General features: G+C 40.3%; 5 protein-coding genes across 6 annotated transcripts; 2 read left to right on the top strand and 3 right to left on the bottom strand.

The window, feature by feature from the left end:
• Nucleotides 1-204: 204 nt before the first annotated feature.
• On the bottom strand, nt 205-3,870 carry LOC134189418 (uncharacterized). The gene is made up of 4 exons (XM_062657678.1): nt 3,743-3,870; nt 1,863-2,339; nt 1,068-1,733; nt 205-1,011 (listed from the first exon to the last, which is right to left on the bottom strand). Exons 1-4 carry the CDS (start codon nt 3,747-3,749, stop codon nt 209-211), a joined length of 1,953 nt encoding a protein of 650 aa, XP_062513662.1. The 5' UTR covers nt 3,750-3,870; the 3' UTR covers nt 205-208.
• Nucleotides 3,871-4,554: 684 nt separating this feature from the next.
• Nucleotides 4,555-6,462, bottom strand: LOC134190132 (ankyrin repeat domain-containing protein 2-like). Of its 2 annotated transcripts, none has more exons than XM_062658559.1 (2): nt 6,205-6,462; nt 4,555-5,204 (listed from the first exon to the last, which is right to left on the bottom strand). In XM_062658559.1, exons 1-2 carry the CDS (start codon nt 6,209-6,211, stop codon nt 4,681-4,683), a joined length of 531 nt encoding a protein of 176 aa, XP_062514543.1. In that variant the 5' UTR covers nt 6,212-6,462; the 3' UTR covers nt 4,555-4,680. The 2 variants fall into 2 exon arrangements, with proteins under 2 accessions (XP_062514543.1, XP_062514544.1); XM_062658560.1 differs by having other exon boundaries at nt 4,555-5,165.
• A 73-nt stretch (nt 6,463-6,535) lies between these two features.
• On the top strand, nt 6,536-9,502 carry LOC134189766 (uncharacterized). The gene is made up of 9 exons (XM_062658136.1): nt 6,536-7,233; nt 7,816-8,004; nt 8,060-8,133; nt 8,304-8,418; nt 8,526-8,644; nt 8,707-8,905; nt 8,962-9,021; nt 9,085-9,237; nt 9,328-9,502. Exons 1-9 carry the CDS (start codon nt 6,538-6,540, stop codon nt 9,388-9,390), a joined length of 1,668 nt encoding a protein of 555 aa, XP_062514120.1. The 5' UTR covers nt 6,536-6,537; the 3' UTR covers nt 9,391-9,502.
• A 155-nt stretch (nt 9,503-9,657) lies between these two features.
• Nucleotides 9,658-16,829, top strand: LOC134190224 (aminopeptidase N-like). The gene is made up of 19 exons (XM_062658659.1): nt 9,658-10,354; nt 10,886-11,162; nt 11,227-11,347; nt 12,403-12,557; nt 12,628-12,807; nt 13,331-13,465; nt 13,522-13,587; nt 14,205-14,270; nt 14,325-14,497; nt 14,566-14,651; nt 15,033-15,160; nt 15,219-15,274; nt 15,331-15,478; nt 15,536-15,615; nt 15,722-15,838; nt 15,903-16,070; nt 16,193-16,333; nt 16,386-16,467; nt 16,523-16,829. Exons 1-19 carry the CDS (start codon nt 9,663-9,665, stop codon nt 16,688-16,690), a joined length of 3,039 nt encoding a protein of 1,012 aa, XP_062514643.1. The 5' UTR covers nt 9,658-9,662; the 3' UTR covers nt 16,691-16,829.
• A 272-nt stretch (nt 16,830-17,101) lies between these two features.
• On the bottom strand, nt 17,102-19,791 carry LOC134190225 (neutral amino acid uniporter 4-like). The gene is made up of 9 exons (XM_062658660.1): nt 19,519-19,791; nt 19,356-19,446; nt 19,198-19,286; nt 19,036-19,119; nt 18,888-18,972; nt 18,120-18,434; nt 17,889-18,067; nt 17,654-17,835; nt 17,102-17,602 (listed from the first exon to the last, which is right to left on the bottom strand). Exons 1-9 carry the CDS (start codon nt 19,689-19,691, stop codon nt 17,322-17,324), a joined length of 1,479 nt encoding a protein of 492 aa, XP_062514644.1. The 5' UTR covers nt 19,692-19,791; the 3' UTR covers nt 17,102-17,321.
• Nucleotides 19,792-20,338: the final 547 nt, after the last annotated feature.

Raw genomic sequence — 20,338 nt, 5'->3', positions numbered from 1 at the left:
TTTGTATATTTGATAATAGCTAATGATATCGTGCACTTGCACACTCCTAATACAACTGAAGTTCTATAAAGGCACGCTGGTGTGGCATCTAATCAAATTATGTGATCAAACTAAACATAGTCAAATTGTACATTCACTTGTTTTAAGTTGACATGAAAACCAACAAACGGTATGTTGGAAATCAAAGACAGAGTCCAATCTTTTCTGATCAAAATGGTTTGTCCACGAGAATGACAGGAGCCTCACAACAAAATTGTTTCTTCACTATTCTTTTAGGGCGGCACTTTTCATACGCTGCGGACCCCTTTATATCAGTAAGAATCTTTACTACTTCACTTGCTGTTAATCTGGTTTCAGCATCTTCTGCTGCCATTTGAAGACATAAATCCTGGACACGCAATGAGTAGACAGATCTTCGTTTTCTCAAATACACGTGACCCATGATCGTAGGAGAACAACGGCCTAAGGAGAGGTAACTCAGTGTCACTCCTGCACTGAACATGTCTGTTGGTGGAGTCTTAGGAACACTGCTGTCATTCTGCCTCTCTGGCGCTATGTAGTCAAAGACATCCTCCGAATAATCACATGATGAATTGCAACAGCAAGGCCCTACAGTGTCACTGAGCTTTGCTTGCATATCAGATTGCAGCAGTACATTTGTTGGTCGAATGTGGCCATGAACAATGCACTGTGGCTTGAGCTGGTGCAAGTAGAGAAGCCCACTGACAGCATTATAACAAATATCAACTTCTTCCCGCAGTGTGAGATGTCTCTTGGGACCAAACACCAATTCCTGTGCTTGAATAAGATCAGCAATAGATCCCTGGAAGAACTCCATGACCATGACAACTATGCCTTCTCCAGGAGTGAAACCGTAGATGCTAGCAATATTGGGATGCTGTAATTGAGATTGAATTGACAGTTCTTGTCGAAGTAGGTAGCGATTGTATTGACCTCTATTATAGCTCTTGACTGCAACCAATGAACCATGCCAATAACCCGAATGGGTCTCTATGGGGAAAAATGGTCTTCAGTTGATTAAATTGATTAAATAATATTGTTATTACCGGAAAAGCATCCACGGCCAAGTTGAGTGTCTTTAATTTGAATATCTTGAGATGGAATGGTTTTGGACTGTTCATATGTGGTCAGTTTGTCCTCTAATTTGTGAAGAGCTGTTTCTGCATTCTCTTTTGCCAACTTAAGGTAATCAAGCTGACTACCATTTCTTGTTGTTGGTTTTGGATTAAGGGGATCAAGCTGACTACTATTTCTTGTTGCTGGTCTTGGAGACAATGAATCAATAGCCCTCTGTTGAAAACTCAACTGCGATGATTGTTCTCTTGTCTTTTTTGTCAGCTCATTTATTTCTTGGGTTTGTGTATGAAGTCGTGTCTCCAGCTGTGCTTTCTGCTGATTGACTTCGGCTATATCTTTTTTCAGGAGGTCAATACGTCTTTTTAGCAAGCCGTTCTGCATTGATTCATCAGCAATACGTGTTTGCAGGTATTCAGCTCGTTCCTGCAAATGCACTTGATGTACAAAATCACACTCTGATCTGAATTGGACGATCCATTTTGCTGCTTGCCGAGTTGGTTTGCTGTCATCTGATCTCTGTTTTGCATTCTCCTTCAAGCGGTCAACCTCATTCCGCAATTGCTGTATCATGGTGTCTTTTTCCAGTGCTACCATCTTGTCTCCATCAGGTAATTTGCGCTCCAACTTACGTCGACCTATGGTACACACAAAACAGCAAGATACAACAACTCAACAAGAACCAGGCAGAAAAGATTGTTATAAGAAGAAAGAGGCGCTCACTCTGTAATCTACTGTATATATTGGTGCTATTGAGGAGTTCATACCTGTTCTTACAGCATCAATGAACTGGGCAGACACTCGCTTTCGATCAGTTTGTGCTGACTGCAGCACATCGTTACCAGCATTGTTGGTGATGTACCAGTCAGCTCCATGACTATAGAGATCTTCCAAAGCTCCAATCTGTTCCCAACGTGCTGCACAGTGACTAGGTGTATCACCTGCACTGTCGACCTCATTTACATTGGCTCCATTAATAGCCAGTAGAAGCACAATTTCTCTGTGACCGTATCCACTAGCTACATGAATTGCTGTACTCCCCCACTTGTTTTTTGTGGAAACCGAAGCTCCATGTTTCAATAGCTCTTTACATATTTCAAAGTGACCTTCCCTTGCGGCCACAATCAATGCTGTATCTCTTCTGCTATCTTGCCAGTTGACATTTGCACCTTGTTTAATTATTGATTGCAAAGATGGAAGGTCTCCTCTTCGAGCGGTTGTGAGCAGATTTTTATTAAGAGATCCTATTGTCCAACACAAAGCAGACAGCTACAGTTAACTAGTGTCATGATCAAACTCAGCAATTTTGTAATATAATAAGAAACAGTCAACAATCTCAATCTATGTCAGGACATGGCAGGGCCCCTCACAGTTCCAAATGCCGATGGTAAGGTGCTAATTTTCGGTTTTTCTAATTACATTTTCATGCCTCAGTTTTGTCACTGTCGCCAATCTGAAGGAACGCCTTGATGAGTTTCTAACAGTTTCCTAGTGATAGAGATCTAATTTATATTCTTCACACAATATCAAATACATAATTAAGCTTTATACATATATTTTTTATATATAAAAACCATATATTGGTATATAATACAGATAACACAGATAACACATATCTGCCCTAAGGACGGAAGCACAAAAAGTCATAATAATTAGGCAGATAGTCACTAATCAGTCTTGAATTGTACTGCCATAAACGAACAGATAACTGTTCGTGAAATTGCCTGGAAGCTTGGCCCAGAGACAAGCCAGATGATAGAAGAGACTTCTTGACAATTGATCTCAACACCTCCAGACTATGTGCAGCCCACACTCCGTATGATTCCACCACAAGAGGGTAAAACAAACAGCCATAACTGGAAACGTTAGCAAGATGGCGTTCATCTTTGTCCACTTCCCCAGCCTCAGCAGCAGCACCAGCTTTTATGGCAGCATTAATTAATAAGGTGAGAGGGAGTGAACGAATTCCTCACGGAAATGTCGAAATAAGCAGCCTTGCCTAGGGAAAAGTCGGGATGGAAAACGTCACCTGGTCTTGTCATAGAATGAGAGGAACAGCGTTGTTCTCGACGTACATTGGAGTTGTCTAAGAGCAACCAGTGAAAGATGACGTCACATAAGGCATCATGTCGCCTAATCGAAGAGGACCACAGCCAAGAGCATGGTCACCAAAAATGTCCAATTCATGACCGCACACACAAGCTTTATACTACAGTCTACATTATCACAGTAGCTGCACATCTAAATGGAACGTTAATTAATGCTGCATTCAAAAATATTACAATAACCTTATCAGATGACGCTCAGGAGTGAATAGCAAGTCTAATACCCGCCTTCATCTCCAACAGCGTCGACTTTGGCGTGCTCCTCAATAGTGTTTAGCATTTTCACTTTCGTCATTCTCTAGCAGCTCAAGACACGACCAACGAACACAACAATTATTTTAAACAAGATTCATAAACGTATTTTCATGGACACAGGCTGCATGCCATGTAGAGGTTTGCCATGCATGGGTATGCAAATCCTATCAACACTGGTTCTTAGCTCTACAAGTAGGGAAACTCACGAACAAAAGACACGCTCTTAACTTAAAGTAAAAGTACGCGTCGCATCCAGACAGCGCACCATTTTCTAGAGCTCGTCTCACCTGACATTCAAACTGGTCTGGACCAGAGCAAAGTAGAAATTCCGATTAGCATTTGAGGTACGACTGACCAAGTGTGCTATGAAAAGCAACTTTTGAGCAGTTGTAAAAGAATGACCGAAGTGAGAAACGCACTCGTGCCTCTGACGTGTACCTAGAGAGATCCCCGCGAGACTTGTGACGTAAATATAGTAGTATCATGGTGCTACCGACGTTCTAGCGCAGAGTGGATGTGTTTGACATTTGTAGTGAGTCACACATGATCGAGAACCACCTCAGGGTTGGTAGATGCTTGTAAGATACCACTCTTCCGTTGCTGGCACGGTTGGTATAGCCACACCTAGACTATAGCTATTTTCACAGGACAGACGGAGGCCTACTATCTATCTCAGATTTCAAGTACCCTAATACTACATATACTTGTAGCCTAGGTAGCTATATAGAGAACTGGAATATAGTGAACTGATATTGAGTATGAGCAGAGGTACGTGGATCTAGAGGTGGCACAGCATGGAACTCCAGCTTGGCACCCAATCTGCAGCTGGTCTAGCCAGCTTGGTATACTCGTGCATTCTTAGTAGAACTATAGTATGTGAGGGTTTAGGATTTGGTCGAGGGTTGATGGACCCTCATTCTTAAAACTTCCGTCCTGATTGTCTGGCAGGAGCTCACAATCGAGAGATGCTATACATGGACTATTTGGTTCCTGGGAAAATTACCGTCGTTGGTGATTGAAGCGTCTGGCATCTTGTTGCATGACATTGTGCCCCAAAACCTATCTAAATTTTTGTGTTTGTATACTGTATGTATGTTATCAAAACATCAAATAATTTTGCATTACGTTTCTGCAACTTGAAGAATAATTGTCATTTCTGTTTACAATTAGAGAATGTGACATGTAAGGAAACACAGGTCATAGTAGTCCATAGAAAGAAGTTTATTTAGTGACCGATTTTTAACTGCTGCTTGGAGGTTCGAGATCTGGCTGCTCTTAGTATAGAATTGATCAGCTGAACTGACATAAATTTCTTCTCCGCTTCTGCAGACTGCAGCACATCTTTGCCCTCTGTATTTTGTATACACCAATCAGCTCCATTATTGTACAGATCTTCCAGAACACCAATTCGTTCCCAATAAGCAGCACAGTGACTTGGGGTGTTGCCAGCAATGTCCATCCAGTTCACATCCGACCCACTGGATGCCAACAGCTGTACAATCTGTCTGTGCCCATAGCCACTAGCTACGTGAATGGCTGTACTTCCCCATCGATTTGTCTTTGCAGTGTCTGCTCCATATCTCAGCAGTTCTCTGCAAACTTCGATGTGGCGCTCTCTTGCTGCAGTAATCAATGCAGTGTCACCCTGTCCATCCTGCCAATCAATGTAAGCTCCTTGATCGATGAGATCTCGCAGAGATGCAAGATTTCCTGCAGTAGCAGCTGAAATAAGCTTCTTTTCAAATGAGCCTGTACGACAGACAACAAAGTTGCCGCTACTATGCTTATATAATGGTGCTGTTGCAGTGTTGCATGCTGTATCTATACATTTATTTACTCATGCAAGCATGCGTGTACACTATTTTTATTTTTAAATAATGTTTGTCACTGTGACTACAAGTGCACGTGATTGGCAATTGCATGGAAGTGGACGTGGAAAGTGACCATTAACCAACTTGATAATTTGAAGCTACGCAGTCGACTTTGTCATATTTTCAATAACTTATAACGGTACTATTTGCTAATCATGCTTAACTATTAACAAATATTTGCAGTGAGTGCAGTCAAACAGATGATAACTTGATAGTGGTCTACTTGAATTAAAGGATCTTAGAGAAGTCGGATACTAACTTATGTACTCTCTGTGCAGACTGGTGGTTATGAATTAATTATAAATTAAGTAATTTTTATTAGGACTAATATTGCACTCTAGAGTAGATCGATGAACAGTTTAGATGTCTGTACATCTAGTCAGCATGAAACAATTATATGATCAGGTACAGGTACTCGTACAGCAAGTTCCACCTCGTCATTGACCAGACGCTCACGAGTTGATAACAACACATACGTCAGTCAGTATTACGTGACTCATCTGGGATCAGTCAGTATATGCATATGCATAACACTATGATTGACAACTAGCACCAGCAATGTAGGAAACTCCACACATTAATTCATACATGTAGACAATAGTTCTAATACAAATACGGTCTGCTAGTTCTTGTATCTAAGCAGCCAATGTCCAAATTAAGTCTCAATCTGCTTATTGTCTGTTAGCAGTACGTATAGGCATGCATGTCCTAGATCTGCAGCTACAGGCTGCACAACTGTAGACTAGAGATAAAAATTACAATCAAATTGGTCAATTGAATTAATGTAATATGATGACAATATACCGTATTACAATTGTACTGTAATAGTTAATTAATTAATTAACTTATTTTTGCAATCACAGTGCTATAGCTCTTACCTTCCATCTGGTAAACTCGCGTAATCAACGTTTTCTAGCTTGACATTGGTAGATACCAAAGCACGCAGCAATTGGAATGGCAATGGAGCCCACTACTACTACTAGGTAGAAAGCGCTCACACAAATGAATGACCTTGAATCACACTTGTGTATGTACAAGTGCCAATAGTATTGAGTAAGCGTGAACTTGCCCTTGGCAATACTGATGCATAGCGCTGTAGACGCTACAAATATGTACAAGTGTAGCTAACAAGTGGGGTAAAGAGTACGGGACCTAGACGGGAAACAAATAAATGTGCGCATGCGTGAATACAGGGCATGCGTATCTAGGCAATGATCAATTACAACAGTTTGAATAACGAACATTCGTGTGGAGTTGCTAAAGAATTTCTGTCCGTTATTCGGGCTCAATTGACGTATTTTTTGCCCACAGTAGCTGTAGAATTAGATAAATTATTGTATTTTTATCTACTACTGCTATGCGTAATATTTTTTGCATTCTACAAGTTTCGTGGAAGAGAAACGTATCATAAGAGTTATTCACGTTATGAACCAGCAGTGGAAAATCGTCATGAAGACCGCCCTGACAAGCCATCTTCAATTTCTGCTAAACCAACGTCAAACTTGAACGGTAGGAGTAGATTCTTCTCGCTTAGTGGACATGATAGTCAAGTCCTAGGTGCAACATACAACGAAAATAGACAGGAGCCTGCCAACAAACATGGTGATAATGATGATGAGAATGATGACAGAGGAGATGATGAACCTGAAGGTGATGAGCGTGGTATTAGTCATCAGGCGTCGGAGAGGTTTCAAGATAGTCATCAGCAGTCTGAGAGGTTTCAAGATAAGCTATTAGAACGCGTTAGGTGTATTTTGAGTGATGCTCAAGCTAGTGAAGTGAAATATAAAAGCCTTAGCGCTGAAAGTATCATCGATACCAATGTACCAGATATTCATCAACTAGAGGACAACAACATACCCAAAAGAGATGATTATTGTACTTCTTCACTACATAATCAGCTGCAGGCAAGTTGTAATTACCAGTAATATTAATGTCTAGTAGTTTTTGGTGGTAACCTAATTATATCTAATAGGATGCTGCAATAGAATATTATTGTGTGATTGTAGTGGCAGTGGTTAACTAATAGAGTTATAATAGAAATGAACATGAATATGTCTAGAGTGTGGGTGAATTAAGAGTATGTAATAATATGTAAATTAATTAATTAACATTGTTCCAAAATTTACTGATTATTATTGTTATATACATTAACTGGTATGCTTGCATGTTTACAAAGCATGTGAGTCTGTAGTTGTTAAGGCCGTACACTATCTGTGTGGAATATCCAATATACGTTGATGAGAGATTGGAATTTGGTTAATTCAGTAAAGTCTTGGGTCATCTAACTGATTTATTTTGGATACATGTAGACATGTGCCTTTCAAGTAAAGGAGATTTTGATTAGCCATTAAACTAATAGCAAGAATTTATGTTCTACTCTGTGTGCTTCTACATTCGAACATGTAGACTCTGTTGTCATTGGCGATTTCAATGTACTTTGAAATCATACAATGCGAATTTAACAGATAAATTGCTATTCATTTTAGGTCAGTGAAAGCTCTTCTGCCATGGGCACTGGTTGTAACTATTCTTACCAAACTCTCACGAGAGCTACTGGCAACTTTGACTCGAAGCTGAGAAAAGATGGTGGGGCTCTGATTGCTACTGGTACGTTTGGTGAGGTTTTCTATGCCATCTTGGATGAACAGATTGTAGCAGTGAAACGATTGAAATCGGTATTGCTCACAATTTAATTGGTGAGGAACAATTTATAATCGTCAACATTTTCAGGCACGATCTGATAGAAAGTCATCAAAGCGTCTGTCAAAGAAACAGTTTACAAATGAGCTTTCGTTATTGACATTGTGAGGAAAATATGTTTAGTAATGAGCAGTATCGTTCTTAGTCAGTTACTGTATTGTTTTAATTAATAGTGTGTGTGTGTGTGTGTGTGTGTGTGTGTGTGTGTGCACGTGCGTGCACACGCGCGTGCTGTGTCTTGCAAATGAGTCACATGTGCATTGTTTCTTTATAGCTATCCAGCTCATGAAAACATAGTAACACCATTGGGGTGGAGTACTGATGGTCCACAGCTGTGTTTAGTATATCAATACATTGATGGTGGAACGGTGACAGAATTGTTATCAATGGTCAGTGTGATGTTTTGTCTAACTAATTTTTTTATCGTGATGTTTGCGTTTGATATCGTGGGTTTCATATTGTGGGTTGCTGTAATACTTAATGGCTAATTCTACAGGAGAAATCATCACAAGTATTGTGGCAAGATCGATTAAAGATTTCCACTGATGTAGCCAAAGCATTGGATCACATTCACACTGCCTTCTCACCACCTATCATTCATCGCGATGTCAAGAGGCAAGCAAATCAATTCTGTTTTATTAATTATGTCAAAACTATCTCTTTGTGTCACTGTTTAGTAGCAACATTTTACTACTACCAGATCTCACTGCAGTTTTGACAGATTTTGGATTATCGTGTCGTGGAGAGTTTCCCGAAGAACCAGATGCTAGTTTCATGGAGAGTGGTTCCACAACAGTAGGAACACGGTGTTATATGCCACCCGAAGCTTTCAAAGGCATTTTCAGCACAAGAAGTGATAGTTACTCATTTGGCATGGTCAGTCTTCATCTGTTTGGTTGTACATTTTGTGTACAATTCAGCTTTCGAATTAGGTGTTGTTTGAGATTCTGACCGGCTTGCCACCATACTCCAGGAGGCATAAACAAGACCTCGTAAGTTTGAGCTGTTTGGCAATACATAGTGCAACGCATTGATTTAGTATTTAATTAAATCAGATCACGTATCTCAAAGACAGTGACAAGGGATCTGGATTGTCACATATGGCTGATCCGAAGGCCGCTTGGCCTTCTGAGCTAGCTAGAAGGTTGTTTGACATTGGGGTACGCTGCACGCATTATGATAGGCACGAGAGACCCTCGTCTTCACAGGTATGTTGTTATTGTGGTCTGCATTGACTGGCACACTATTGTTATGATAGATCGGTGTGCCTTGTTCTCAAAATTTTCAATTGTGTGTAGGTTTTGCAGGAATTGGATTCTCTGACAGATGAGTATTCTAATAGTACTAGTGGATCTGTGTAGGTAGTGTAGTCTAGTGATAAATTGTAGTTTTATGATCTTGAACGCGTTTCAGTCATGACTAAGTTTATTAGTTAATTAATTAATATTTCAACAATGTGGTACATGTACGGCAGCAAGAGTTCATTATTACAAGTAGTTTCTTTGCATGGTGGATTACATTAAATACACTTGGTTGGTTCACATGAGGTTACTAAAGCCCATTCAAGTAAATCTAAAATTGTAGAGTATTTAATTCCGAGTTTATCCGGGCATTGCGTCGAACTAATTCGATCATGGCCGTCGTAACATCCGAATCGGACATTGAGTTTGAAGACACGCAATTTCTTGAGGATCTAACGACGACAAATGGAAAACTGTCGTCAACTAGGAAATACAATCTGCCAAACAGTCGACGGCTCAGAGTCCGTTGCCTTCCTCTTGTCATCACGTTTCTCTGTGTTTTGTCCATCAGTCTGCTTGCTGCTCTAATAGTTGTAGCCACTCGTTCGCACACCAGACAAACGACTGCAGAAAAGATAACAGAGGAACCTACAACACCTACATCAGAACGACCTAGCAGCACATTACCTGCTACCAAAGAGCATTTTGTTTGGAATGAAATACGCCTTCCAGGTGATATTGTTCCTACAGACTATGTGGTAAATGTGCATCCAGACTTAGCTAGCGAAACGGTAGAGGGAAACGTTGTGATTGAAGTGAAGGTGAATCAAACAACAAATGTGGTCATAGTCCATGCAAGAGACATGAACATCACTTATTCAACCGTGCAAGACAGCAATGGAACAGACATTACTTATGAAACGCCATTCTTTGTCAAATCAACTCAGTTCTATGTAATGAAATTAGATGGAGTTCTCAATGGTGGGACAACAGCTCGGCTGGTATTTCACTGGCAGAGCAGACTGAGCGTGGGTTTGGCCGGATTCTACAGAAGCAAGTACAGAAGCAAAGATGGGAAGACACAGTAAGCAATTTATGATGATTTAAAGTTTAAATAGTTTACTAAATAATAATAACTAAAACTGTTACTATAAAGTATTTGTACCAGGGCTGTAGGAACCAGTGTGGTCAGTCCATTTATTTTGGCTGGACTACCTTTCAAAACTGTACTTCGGACAATCGACGATTGCTCGAAACTTTCGGTTGAAAATATAGGTGATTAAATAACTCATATATTTATAGTTCAAATCAAAGCAAATTATAGCATTTGACTTAATTGCTATGTACGCTGCTCCCAGGTCATTGACCTATTACAGTAATTGATGGTAAACGAGAGTAATTATTCAAGAACCATTATGCAATAGACTATTAGATACCAGTATGCTGCTTGGCAGACTATCCTTGGACCACACCCTCTTAGTGCGCATTAGGCCAGACCACTTTTGAAATGCTTCCTACAGGCCTGCGTACTATATACAAGGTTACCAGATATATTTACAATTTATTGTTTTAAGGTGCATTGTATGAAAGTGCATGCTTGTTTGTATTGTGTCAGTGTTATTGCTACGACTCAGTTTGAAGCAACTGATGCTCGTGCTGCGTTTCCCTGCTTTGACGAACCGGCTATGAAGGCTCATTTTAACATCAGCATCGTGTACGACCCTCGGCAGCATAAGGTGCAATCGAACATGCCTACCTGGTGGAATGAGACGCTCAGTGGCGGGCTGGTACGTGCTCATTTCATGAAGTCGCCAAAGATGAGCACTTATCTCGTGGCGTTCATTGTGAGTGACTTTGACTTTGTTGAGACGACCACTCGCTCCAATATTACAGTAAGCTTGTTATTTGCAGTTGTATATAATGATATAAGTAGTAAATTAGGGTTTTGTATTATAGGTAAGAGTGTGGGCTCGTCCTGATTTGATTAACCAAACGTCGTGGGCACTCTATTGTGGTTCATTGATTATTGACTATTATGAAGAGTTCTTTGGTATACAGTACCCTCTTCCCAAGCAAGGTACAATGGTTTGAGGGCTTTGATCGTTTACTGATACTTGTATTATCCTAATGGTGTGTTGTTCTTGATGCTGGTTGTTGCTGAAGCCTGTCAGTATGACACAGACACACTTGGCAGACGGACGGACAGACAGACAGACAGACATACATAATACATACATACATACATACATACATACATACAGGTACGTCAACAGTGACAAGAGGTCGGACATCCTCATTTTTGACCCAGGTTCAGATGCAGACATTGAATTAGATGTGTTGTTGGCTGATCCATGGTGTTTGGACTCAGTGAAGGCAGCCTCCAGAGAAGAAGGAGTGCAGCAATGAAACTGGAGGAGAAGAAAGAGGCAAAGTATAATTCTGAGATGCTGCCAGAAGGATCCTGTCCATTGGTCATTTCTCTTGTTTTCGAACATTTTGGCTGTTGGGGCGAACAAGCAGTTAGATATTTGAACAAGCTGGCAAAGAGTGCAAGGGATGATGAAGGAAGACGAAATGAGACCGACTTCAAGACCAAGTGGTGATCAATTATTTCAGTGACTCTACAGTGTTGCAAATGCAAAAGTTGTCTCAGACAAACTCATTAGCATAACGAGATTAGAACGTCGAAATGTAGTTTGTGCAGTATGATTTTGTATGCTTCAGGACTGAAATGATCTTGTTGTGTTAGGTTGTTCATGATGTAAACGTTTGATTTAAATGGAAATATATGTACTGAGACAGACAGACAAACAGACAGACAGACTGACAGTTGTAGAGATTGTTTGTTTAGTTAGGTATCCACTTTAACCACGCTTTCTTCAAATTGAAATCTGACAGACAGACGGAGATAGTCTATGTATTTAGTCATCAGTTTATCATGAATCTGGTCATTTTTCAAATATTGCCTGTTTGTCTATATCTGTGTGTTTGTGTTTTCCTATCTGTCCGTTTGTCGGTAGATTTAATTATAGACAATAAACACTGGTTGACATCAGGTTTACTTTAATTGAAACATTAAATTTGGAATTTAATAGCAAATCAGGTGTGTGCTACTGAATGTTATCTGCACAGATCTAGTTGCAATTCCTGACTTTGCCGCTGGTGCAATGGAGAATTGGGGTCTGATCACATATCGAGAAACAGATTTGCTATTTGATCCTCAAACGTCGTCATCAGCAAATAGACAACGGGTTGCTGTTGTCATTGCTCATGAGCTTGCACATCAGGTCTAGAATCAAATAAGTCAGATTTTAGATAAATGTTAGTTGTAATCAGGGCAATGTTTGTATTGAACAGTGGTTTGGCAATTTAGTGACAATGAAATGGTGGAATAACCTTTGGTTAAATGAGGGCTTTGCAAGCTATGTTGAATACGTTGGAACCGAGAGAGTTGCCAGCTGTCTGGAACACGGTAATTCAGAGAGTGGTTGCACTGAATACACTGGGACGGATGTAGTTCCTTCAGGTTGGCATATGGTGAGTATTACTAGATTATGGTCTCGACTTACGCTTGACTATTGATTGGTTGATATATGTAATTTGCACAATTGCATACATGTACAACAATAATTAATAATTAATTAATTGATTAGAATAGAGTGTTTTTGTAGTTTATATGATTTTTCAGTGATTATAATGATTTGTGCAATGGGCAAGATGGATATTTGAAATCTTTCAGGCGACACACATGTACGTGCTATTGACAGCTCTCTTAGACCCATACTATTCATGCCCTTCTTGCCAAACTGAAACAAGCCTATGCAGGGTGATGTTGGATGCTCTGTGTACAGTACCAACAAGTTGGCTAAAACCACGAGTGGTACATGCTGCATCCCAATCTCATAGTAGACTGAACGGTAAAGAAAGGCATTTATACTGAGTTTGTGTGAGAGTTATGAAACAATGGATTTAATTGTTGCGTTGTGTGGCAATTTTGTGTTTAAGGACATTGAAGTAACTAGCGTGTGAAATCAACTTACAGTTGCTATTTGTCTTGCAGCATGATCAGTTCTTTATTGATACTGTTGAGTATGCTTACTCTATTGACAGCCTGGCTAGTTCACACCCTATTGATGTGACTGTTGAAACTCCTGCTGACATCAGCAGTGTATTTGATGCAATTTCGTATGATAAGGTAAGAACATCGTGCTTGGCATGCAACTGGAATGCGACAGAAGTGGTTTATGATAGGGTGCTTCGATTCTTCAAATGCTGTATGAATTTATTGGAAAAGAAGACTTTTTGCAAGGACTCAATGTTGGTACACGTACATGTATCAGATATAAACAGGCAATTAATTAATTAAAGTGACAATAATTGAATCTACAAATGACAAGTAGCTTGTCAAATACCATACATGTTCAGTATTTAGACAATGTTTCAGTAAACTGAATCAGTGGCAGTGATTGTATTTTCTAACATAAGCGGATGGCATAGCTGAGCAGACAGATGGACAGACAGACAGACAGACAGACAGATGGAAAAGTCATCTTGAGCAAACTTATTAGCATAGCGAGATTAGAACGTCAAATTGTAGTTTGTGCAGTGTAATTTTGTATGCTTCAAGACCATAATGGTCTTGTTGTGTTAGTGTTAGGTTGCTCATGATGTAAACATTTGAATTAAATGGAAAATATATGTATTGACAGACAGACAGACAGACAGACAGACAGATTAACAGCTTATTGTCAACTGTTTGACTCTTAGTTGTACATAGGGACCTCTTGGGTCCTAGTTCTCTTAGAACGTGCTGATTTTTAGCATAGACTGTAATAATGTCTTGTATAAGAAATATATGTAGTGACCGACAGACAGGCGTTCTGTCCTTATGTGTAGAGATAGCATGCTTCAGTTTAATGATGTTTTGTTCTCAGTCATACTTGAACGCTCATGCGTACAGTAATGCAGAGACGGGAGATTTACTTGATGCTTTGGATAATGTAAGCAATTTAGTCATTACTATGGTCATACTTATGACTAATTGTTGCTCACAGGCAACAACTCTGGACGATGGTCTAACTGTGGCTGACATCATGAGCACATGGACTGAACAGATCGGATTTCCAGTTGTCAATGTGGAAGCAGCCTCGAATGGCCACATAATCATGCTGCATCAAAAGCACTTCCTTCTTAATCAAACATCAATACCTCCCCCATCAAAATACAAGTTTGTTATTTTTATGTGTTTCTTTACAGTAAGTGATATGGATGTTGTGGTCTTTGTTTGGCATGTAGCTACATTTGGAGTATTCCGATCACTTACCGCACAGACACAATGGATGGAACATCGAAGATACACTGGCTTAACAAGACGACAACAGGTTACTTGAATTTTTGGTTGCGTGGATAATAGGCCTAAGAGTGGGGCATTATCTAGATTACATACTAGCCTTTTACTTTGGCCTTGTTGAGAGTATTCTTTTTGTTTTATTATTGTAACTTGTTTACAACCAGCCTTTGGCACCCAGAGTCTGTAACGGATACGAAGTCACTCAGTGACTTGCGTTATCATAGAATCTGGAATTGTATGTACACAGGGTCAAGGAAGCACAGCTCAAGTTGAGACAGAAAATGTACTCGTCACAATATTGACTCAGTATGCATGTAGTTTTAGTGTTGTTGCTTGATGTGATGTAATTAATATATAATATGCACTGCACAGCCTCTAAGACTATGTAATTCCGAGTATCTGTTTTTCCTAGAGATACCACTGGGCAATTCTAATATGAAATGGATCAAAGTGAATGTGAACCAGACGGGATACTATCGTGTCAACTACACTGTTGACAAGTGGAATAAATTATCGTCCCAACTTCGGCTGAACCATCTGGTATGTAGTCTAGTTAATTAAATTCACTGACAAGAAACTGGTAGGCATTATTACAAAGGTTTTCAGTCCCCGTGATAGAGCGGGTTTGATTGCAGATGCATTTGCATTCTCAAGGCAAGTCTGAAGCGTTTGACTCTGTCAAACTTAAATATATGATCCTTTAATTTCAGAGCAAGTCAGCTAGATCTGACTGTTGCGTTGCAAACCATTCAATATCTTGGCAATGAACAGCATTATGTGCCTTGGACGGCAGCTTTAAGCGATTTGGTGTACATTGGAAATATGCTTGCCACTAGTCCTGTATTTGGGAAATTCAAGGTGTACATTTTCCGTGCATTTTCGTGTTAAGCAGTCCAATTTTGTGTGAATATGCAGGCATTTATGTGCCAGTTGCTGCAGCCTGTTGCTGATTATCTTGGATGGGAAGTGGGTATTAATGACACTCACATCGAGAGGTACAGTATATAAGTATACTTGAAAATGTCAGTCAGAATGTACTATGGTGAAATGTAGTTTGCTTTGCAACCCAACTGTGTCATAATTATATTTAGTCATGTTTAGACGGTTGCGAGGAGAGATCCTCTACTTAGGCTGGCAGTATGACTGTCTGTATCAAAACATATCGATGATGCAGAAAGCAAGGTCAATCTTCAGTGACTTCATGAACAAGAACACTAGGTATACTACTCTCTTGCAGACACAATTAGGTAACTGAAACTGTAATATTTGTGTGCACTTCTAGAATTCCTCCTGACCTGCACAGGGCAGTGTATGGGGCTGGAGTGGCTCATGGCGGAGAAAATGAATGGGAGTTTATTTGGAAGCTCTTTCAAACGACTGATGTTCCTAATGAGAAGAGAGCTTGTCTGAGAGCTTTAGCGGAGACCAAACAGCCATGGATATTAAGCAGGTACACATTTATAGAACTACAGTACATACAATAGACCAAGAGTATACAGAGTATTTTCATTGTTCGTTGATAGCAGTCTGTCTGTTGCTAGTTTGCTGATGTTTGAGTCTACTGTGTTGCAGATTTCTTGAGTATTCTATCGATGAAACGAAAATCAGAACTCAAGACAGCGTGTCAGTTATAGCATACGTGTCCTTTAACCCTCTAGGTCGTCACTTAGCATGGGACTTTGTTCGACGTCAGTGGGATAGTCTGTTTGCTAAGTTGGTCTTGTTACGATCAATAAAATCAGTGTGTTGACAGTCGTTTGTTCAGGTTCAGCGACGGATCATTCTCTTTTGGCCGTATGATAAGATATGTTGCAAACTATTTCAATACTAACTTTGAGATGGAAGAAGTGAGTGCATTTATAACACAGATGGTTGACACTAATGATGTCTTGCATTTCTCAGTTCAAAGCATTCTTTTCACATCGTGAGAGTGGAGCTGGTGCAAGTGAGGTTTCACATGCACTGGAGAAAATTAAAAGCAACATAAGGTGGCTAAGAGACAATGAAATGGTAATGGATACATGGCTCACAACTTTCCTTCAATCTGTACACAACAGACAAAGGTCTTAGAAGCGTTTGTTTATTCACTGTTGTTGTAGTGCTACTGAGCTTTGGATAATGAGCTGTTGGGTCAATGGCCGTTTTTTAAACAAAATCGTGGCTTGTCTTAATTGTCAAAATATCTAACTCAGTACTGCACCCACTCCATTTCATACTCAAGCCATACCTGTAAGGATCAATCAAGAGTTCAGGTAATGTGTTGCTGCTACTGCTACTGCAGTTTCAACGATTGATTCCTCTGGTGTGAGAACAACTCTTTATGAAACCACAGATAGACAAAGCACAGATAGATAAAGGGTGGACAGACACAGGTATTGCTGTAAGAGTATACTGCAGTCTCATAAAGTACTGCAAATTGACAACTGGTCAGTGCGTTTGGTTGGAACAATTCTCTCTTATCACTGTGTTCCTTTGTTCATATTACTAGACATGACTATTACAGTTACCCAAACATCTGCATTTGGCAACCAGCGAGCTTTCATTATTCCTTTTAGCTACCATTAGCTCCAAAGGAACACAACAGCAAAAGAAACACGACCTTGTTCTGGAAGACACACTCTTGCAAAAGAATCCAAGTTCTGCTGTACATTGATAAAGCTGATGATGTGGTCGTAGAGGATGGACCAATTGTTGCTAAAAATCATAGCACTTCAACCTTTCTGCCATTGTCATAGAATGCCACAATATCTTTGATCGAAAAATATAATCCAAAGATGGATCCAACCAATCCAATAACCATGGTGAGAATGGCACAACTAGACAAGACGGCAGCAGTAACATAGCGACGTTCGTGGATGAGGTCTGCAGTAAAAGTCAACAGAAAAATAATAGCTGGAAACACGAAAGCCAGAGTTGCACCGCCAATTGAGCCAGCAAGAGGAATGAATAGGGTTAATCTTGGGATGGCAAGTACAGCAGCAACTAGAAACAACGATTCTCACCAAGAACATAGACATCATAGTAGAAACGTACCCAACAGTATAACACATCCAACTCGAATTGTATAGCTAATCATGACTAATTTGCTCTCAGGCTGCCATTTCTTTACCCACCGAAAGACGGGTGGTTCAATGATTGTCATTGCCACATAAAATTCAATCAGAAATGTCACATAAGTGGTGAAGACAAAGAAGACCTGGACAACCGTGTTGATCCTATACACAATCGTTGGAAAAACATCACGACGAAAAATACAATGTTCGTTTACCAACTGCCACTCCCAGATGAGGGCAAATTCAGAGTCAACATGGCCTTTGTTTTGTCACCAAAGCACATGTATCCCAGGGTTGCAGTTGCAACATTGATGCCTATAGTAATAGCCGTACTTACCAGAAAGACATTCCGAAATGCCTGTGGATGCTTTATCTTGTTCTCGGTTGGTAGAACCTTTACAACGTATTGGTCACAGAATGTCAAGAAAACAGTTTCAGTCACATACCACCCCAATAGACTCAAATGATGACACCACTATTCCAAAGAACAGTGGCCAGCCAGAGGCTGGTGCCACAAGGGGCAAGTCTTTGAGTGGGCCTCCGAATCTACGTTCACTTAGATTCAAATGGGAGACGGTGAAATACCATATAAAACACATTCCAAAGAGCAGCACAACATTGGCAGCAAGAGAGAGGAAAGACAGCTTGTCAAGACTTCGGACGAGACTTGTTAGAATCAGTGGCAGCACCAGACACAAGGTCATCACATTATTAGAGCTCATATGCAGACTGTTAAGACTCACATTGCAAGCTTGTAAAATCTAAAATCCAGTCACATCTTATAGTTTTTTGCAACAATTCATTACTAACTCGACCTCTAATAAGATCCACAGTCTACAGCATATGCATATGACAGCTGAAAATATGTACAAACAGAATGACGCAGAGGGATGTAAGAACAGTTACTCATAATTGCGTGCTATGCATGAAGAGCTGGAACTAAGAGCAATTTCCGTCCTTACTCCACAGCTTAGCAGTTTAATTCAATCCAAATGTACACCCTCACCATCATTTGTATCTTCTATTATTAACTGTGTGTTTCCCTTACTCCAACAAAGCTTCCCTGTTTTCATTCAAACATGCTGTGATGAAACAGGCAATAACTCAAATTTGTATGTAGACAGTTGGGATCCTCATACTCACAAGCACAAAATCATTAATTAACAATCAACAATCCTCATTGACTCGATGTCTACCAAATCAATAGAACTCACCTTTACTAAATGTTCTGATATAAAGAGAACGTAGGTGCTACAGAATCCCAATTGAGTTAGAATGAGAAAGAAGTTCACAACCCCGCTGCACAATTAGCAAACGTCTCAACACAACAAACGTTCCTCTGGATTTTACTGATAGAGTTACCGGAAAACCTTCGCCGCTTTCTCAGAAAACCTTTTCGATGCTTCGTATGCAACATCACCGTAATCCAAAGCTGTCTTCTGGTAACTGTAAATATAATTCATTACTTAACATCGGAAATCGACGAACTTCCCAACACTAGTATAGGTAGACTGCGTCACCTACCGTTTACACAAAACGCGAGAACAGCGTGCGAGGACATACATTGCTACGGCGGCTAGAGAGCCCAATAACAGAATGCCAATACTGCCGAGCTGAAACAGACACAACAGCGATATTCCAGTGACTAGCGTAATTCAACGACTTCATTTCAGACTACAAACCAGCAAACCGGCTAGTTTGATAGCTCTCGAAGTAGACAAGATTCCAGTTCCGATGCTGCCTTTCAACAAATGCATAGTAGCCTGCAGACTGCTGTAATTTAAACACGAAGTACAAACACATCATACATGACCGGTAATAACCACCTACTAATCTACTACAAACCTTAGTGAGCGGTTTCTTGTTGTTTGCCCGAATGACTCACTAACAGAAACACTCTCTGAAGGTACGCACTCTTCACTGCTACACTCAGAAGAGTTCCGGGTTCCGTAGAGACGGTTGTCACCATTGAGAAGGCTTTTGGTTTCGTTGACGACCGCACTCATTGCTTCTTTCATTGGGCGACTGGGTAACTCGACAAACCTTACATTCCTTCCCAGTAACCAACTTCAGGCACTAGAAAGCCAACCGATGTCCTGGCCTCGCTTTCCCTGGCTGATGCGCGAAAGGTAGCTAAATATAGCGCGCGTTAACAAAGTTTCTACCAAATTTCTCTGCGGTTATAATAACTAGTTGTACGGTATCCGTAGGCGCCTCGCGTTCGTGAGTAACACGTCCAACGGAGTTTTCAGACCGTCTACTGAAACGCAGAGTCCTAGCTAGACAATACGTATTTGTTGAAACCCTAGCTGTCATGCAAGTAAACATGCAAACTTCTAGTAGTTTAGATTACGTATAGAGGCCTGGTATAGGTAGTCGTCGTTTGCGATCGTGATCAAGACAATTGAAATGTACAGTCTAGGTATGCACTCAGTTTCGTTGTAACGACAGTGGTATGGTATTTACTGACATAGAAATTGATATCAGCAAACATTGACTATCAACAGTGTTAGATGCAGCACAGTGTAGTAAAGGATTGATTGTAGTATGGGACGTGTGAATAGTTGACTGTAGGTGGCATTCAACTCCTGAAGGTGTTTCTTGGTTGTCACGTACACACAATCCCTAGCTACAATACAAAAGGATGGGGCGACGGAAGTTCATG

The sequence above is a fragment of the Corticium candelabrum genome, chromosome 14, assembly GCF_963422355.1.
Source record: "Corticium candelabrum chromosome 14, ooCorCand1.1, whole genome shotgun sequence".
Taxonomy (NCBI): domain Eukaryota; kingdom Metazoa; phylum Porifera; class Homoscleromorpha; order Homosclerophorida; family Plakinidae; genus Corticium; species Corticium candelabrum.
The sequence above is the reverse complement of the archived record's forward strand: the minus strand, read 5'-3'. Positions and strand labels throughout refer to the sequence as shown.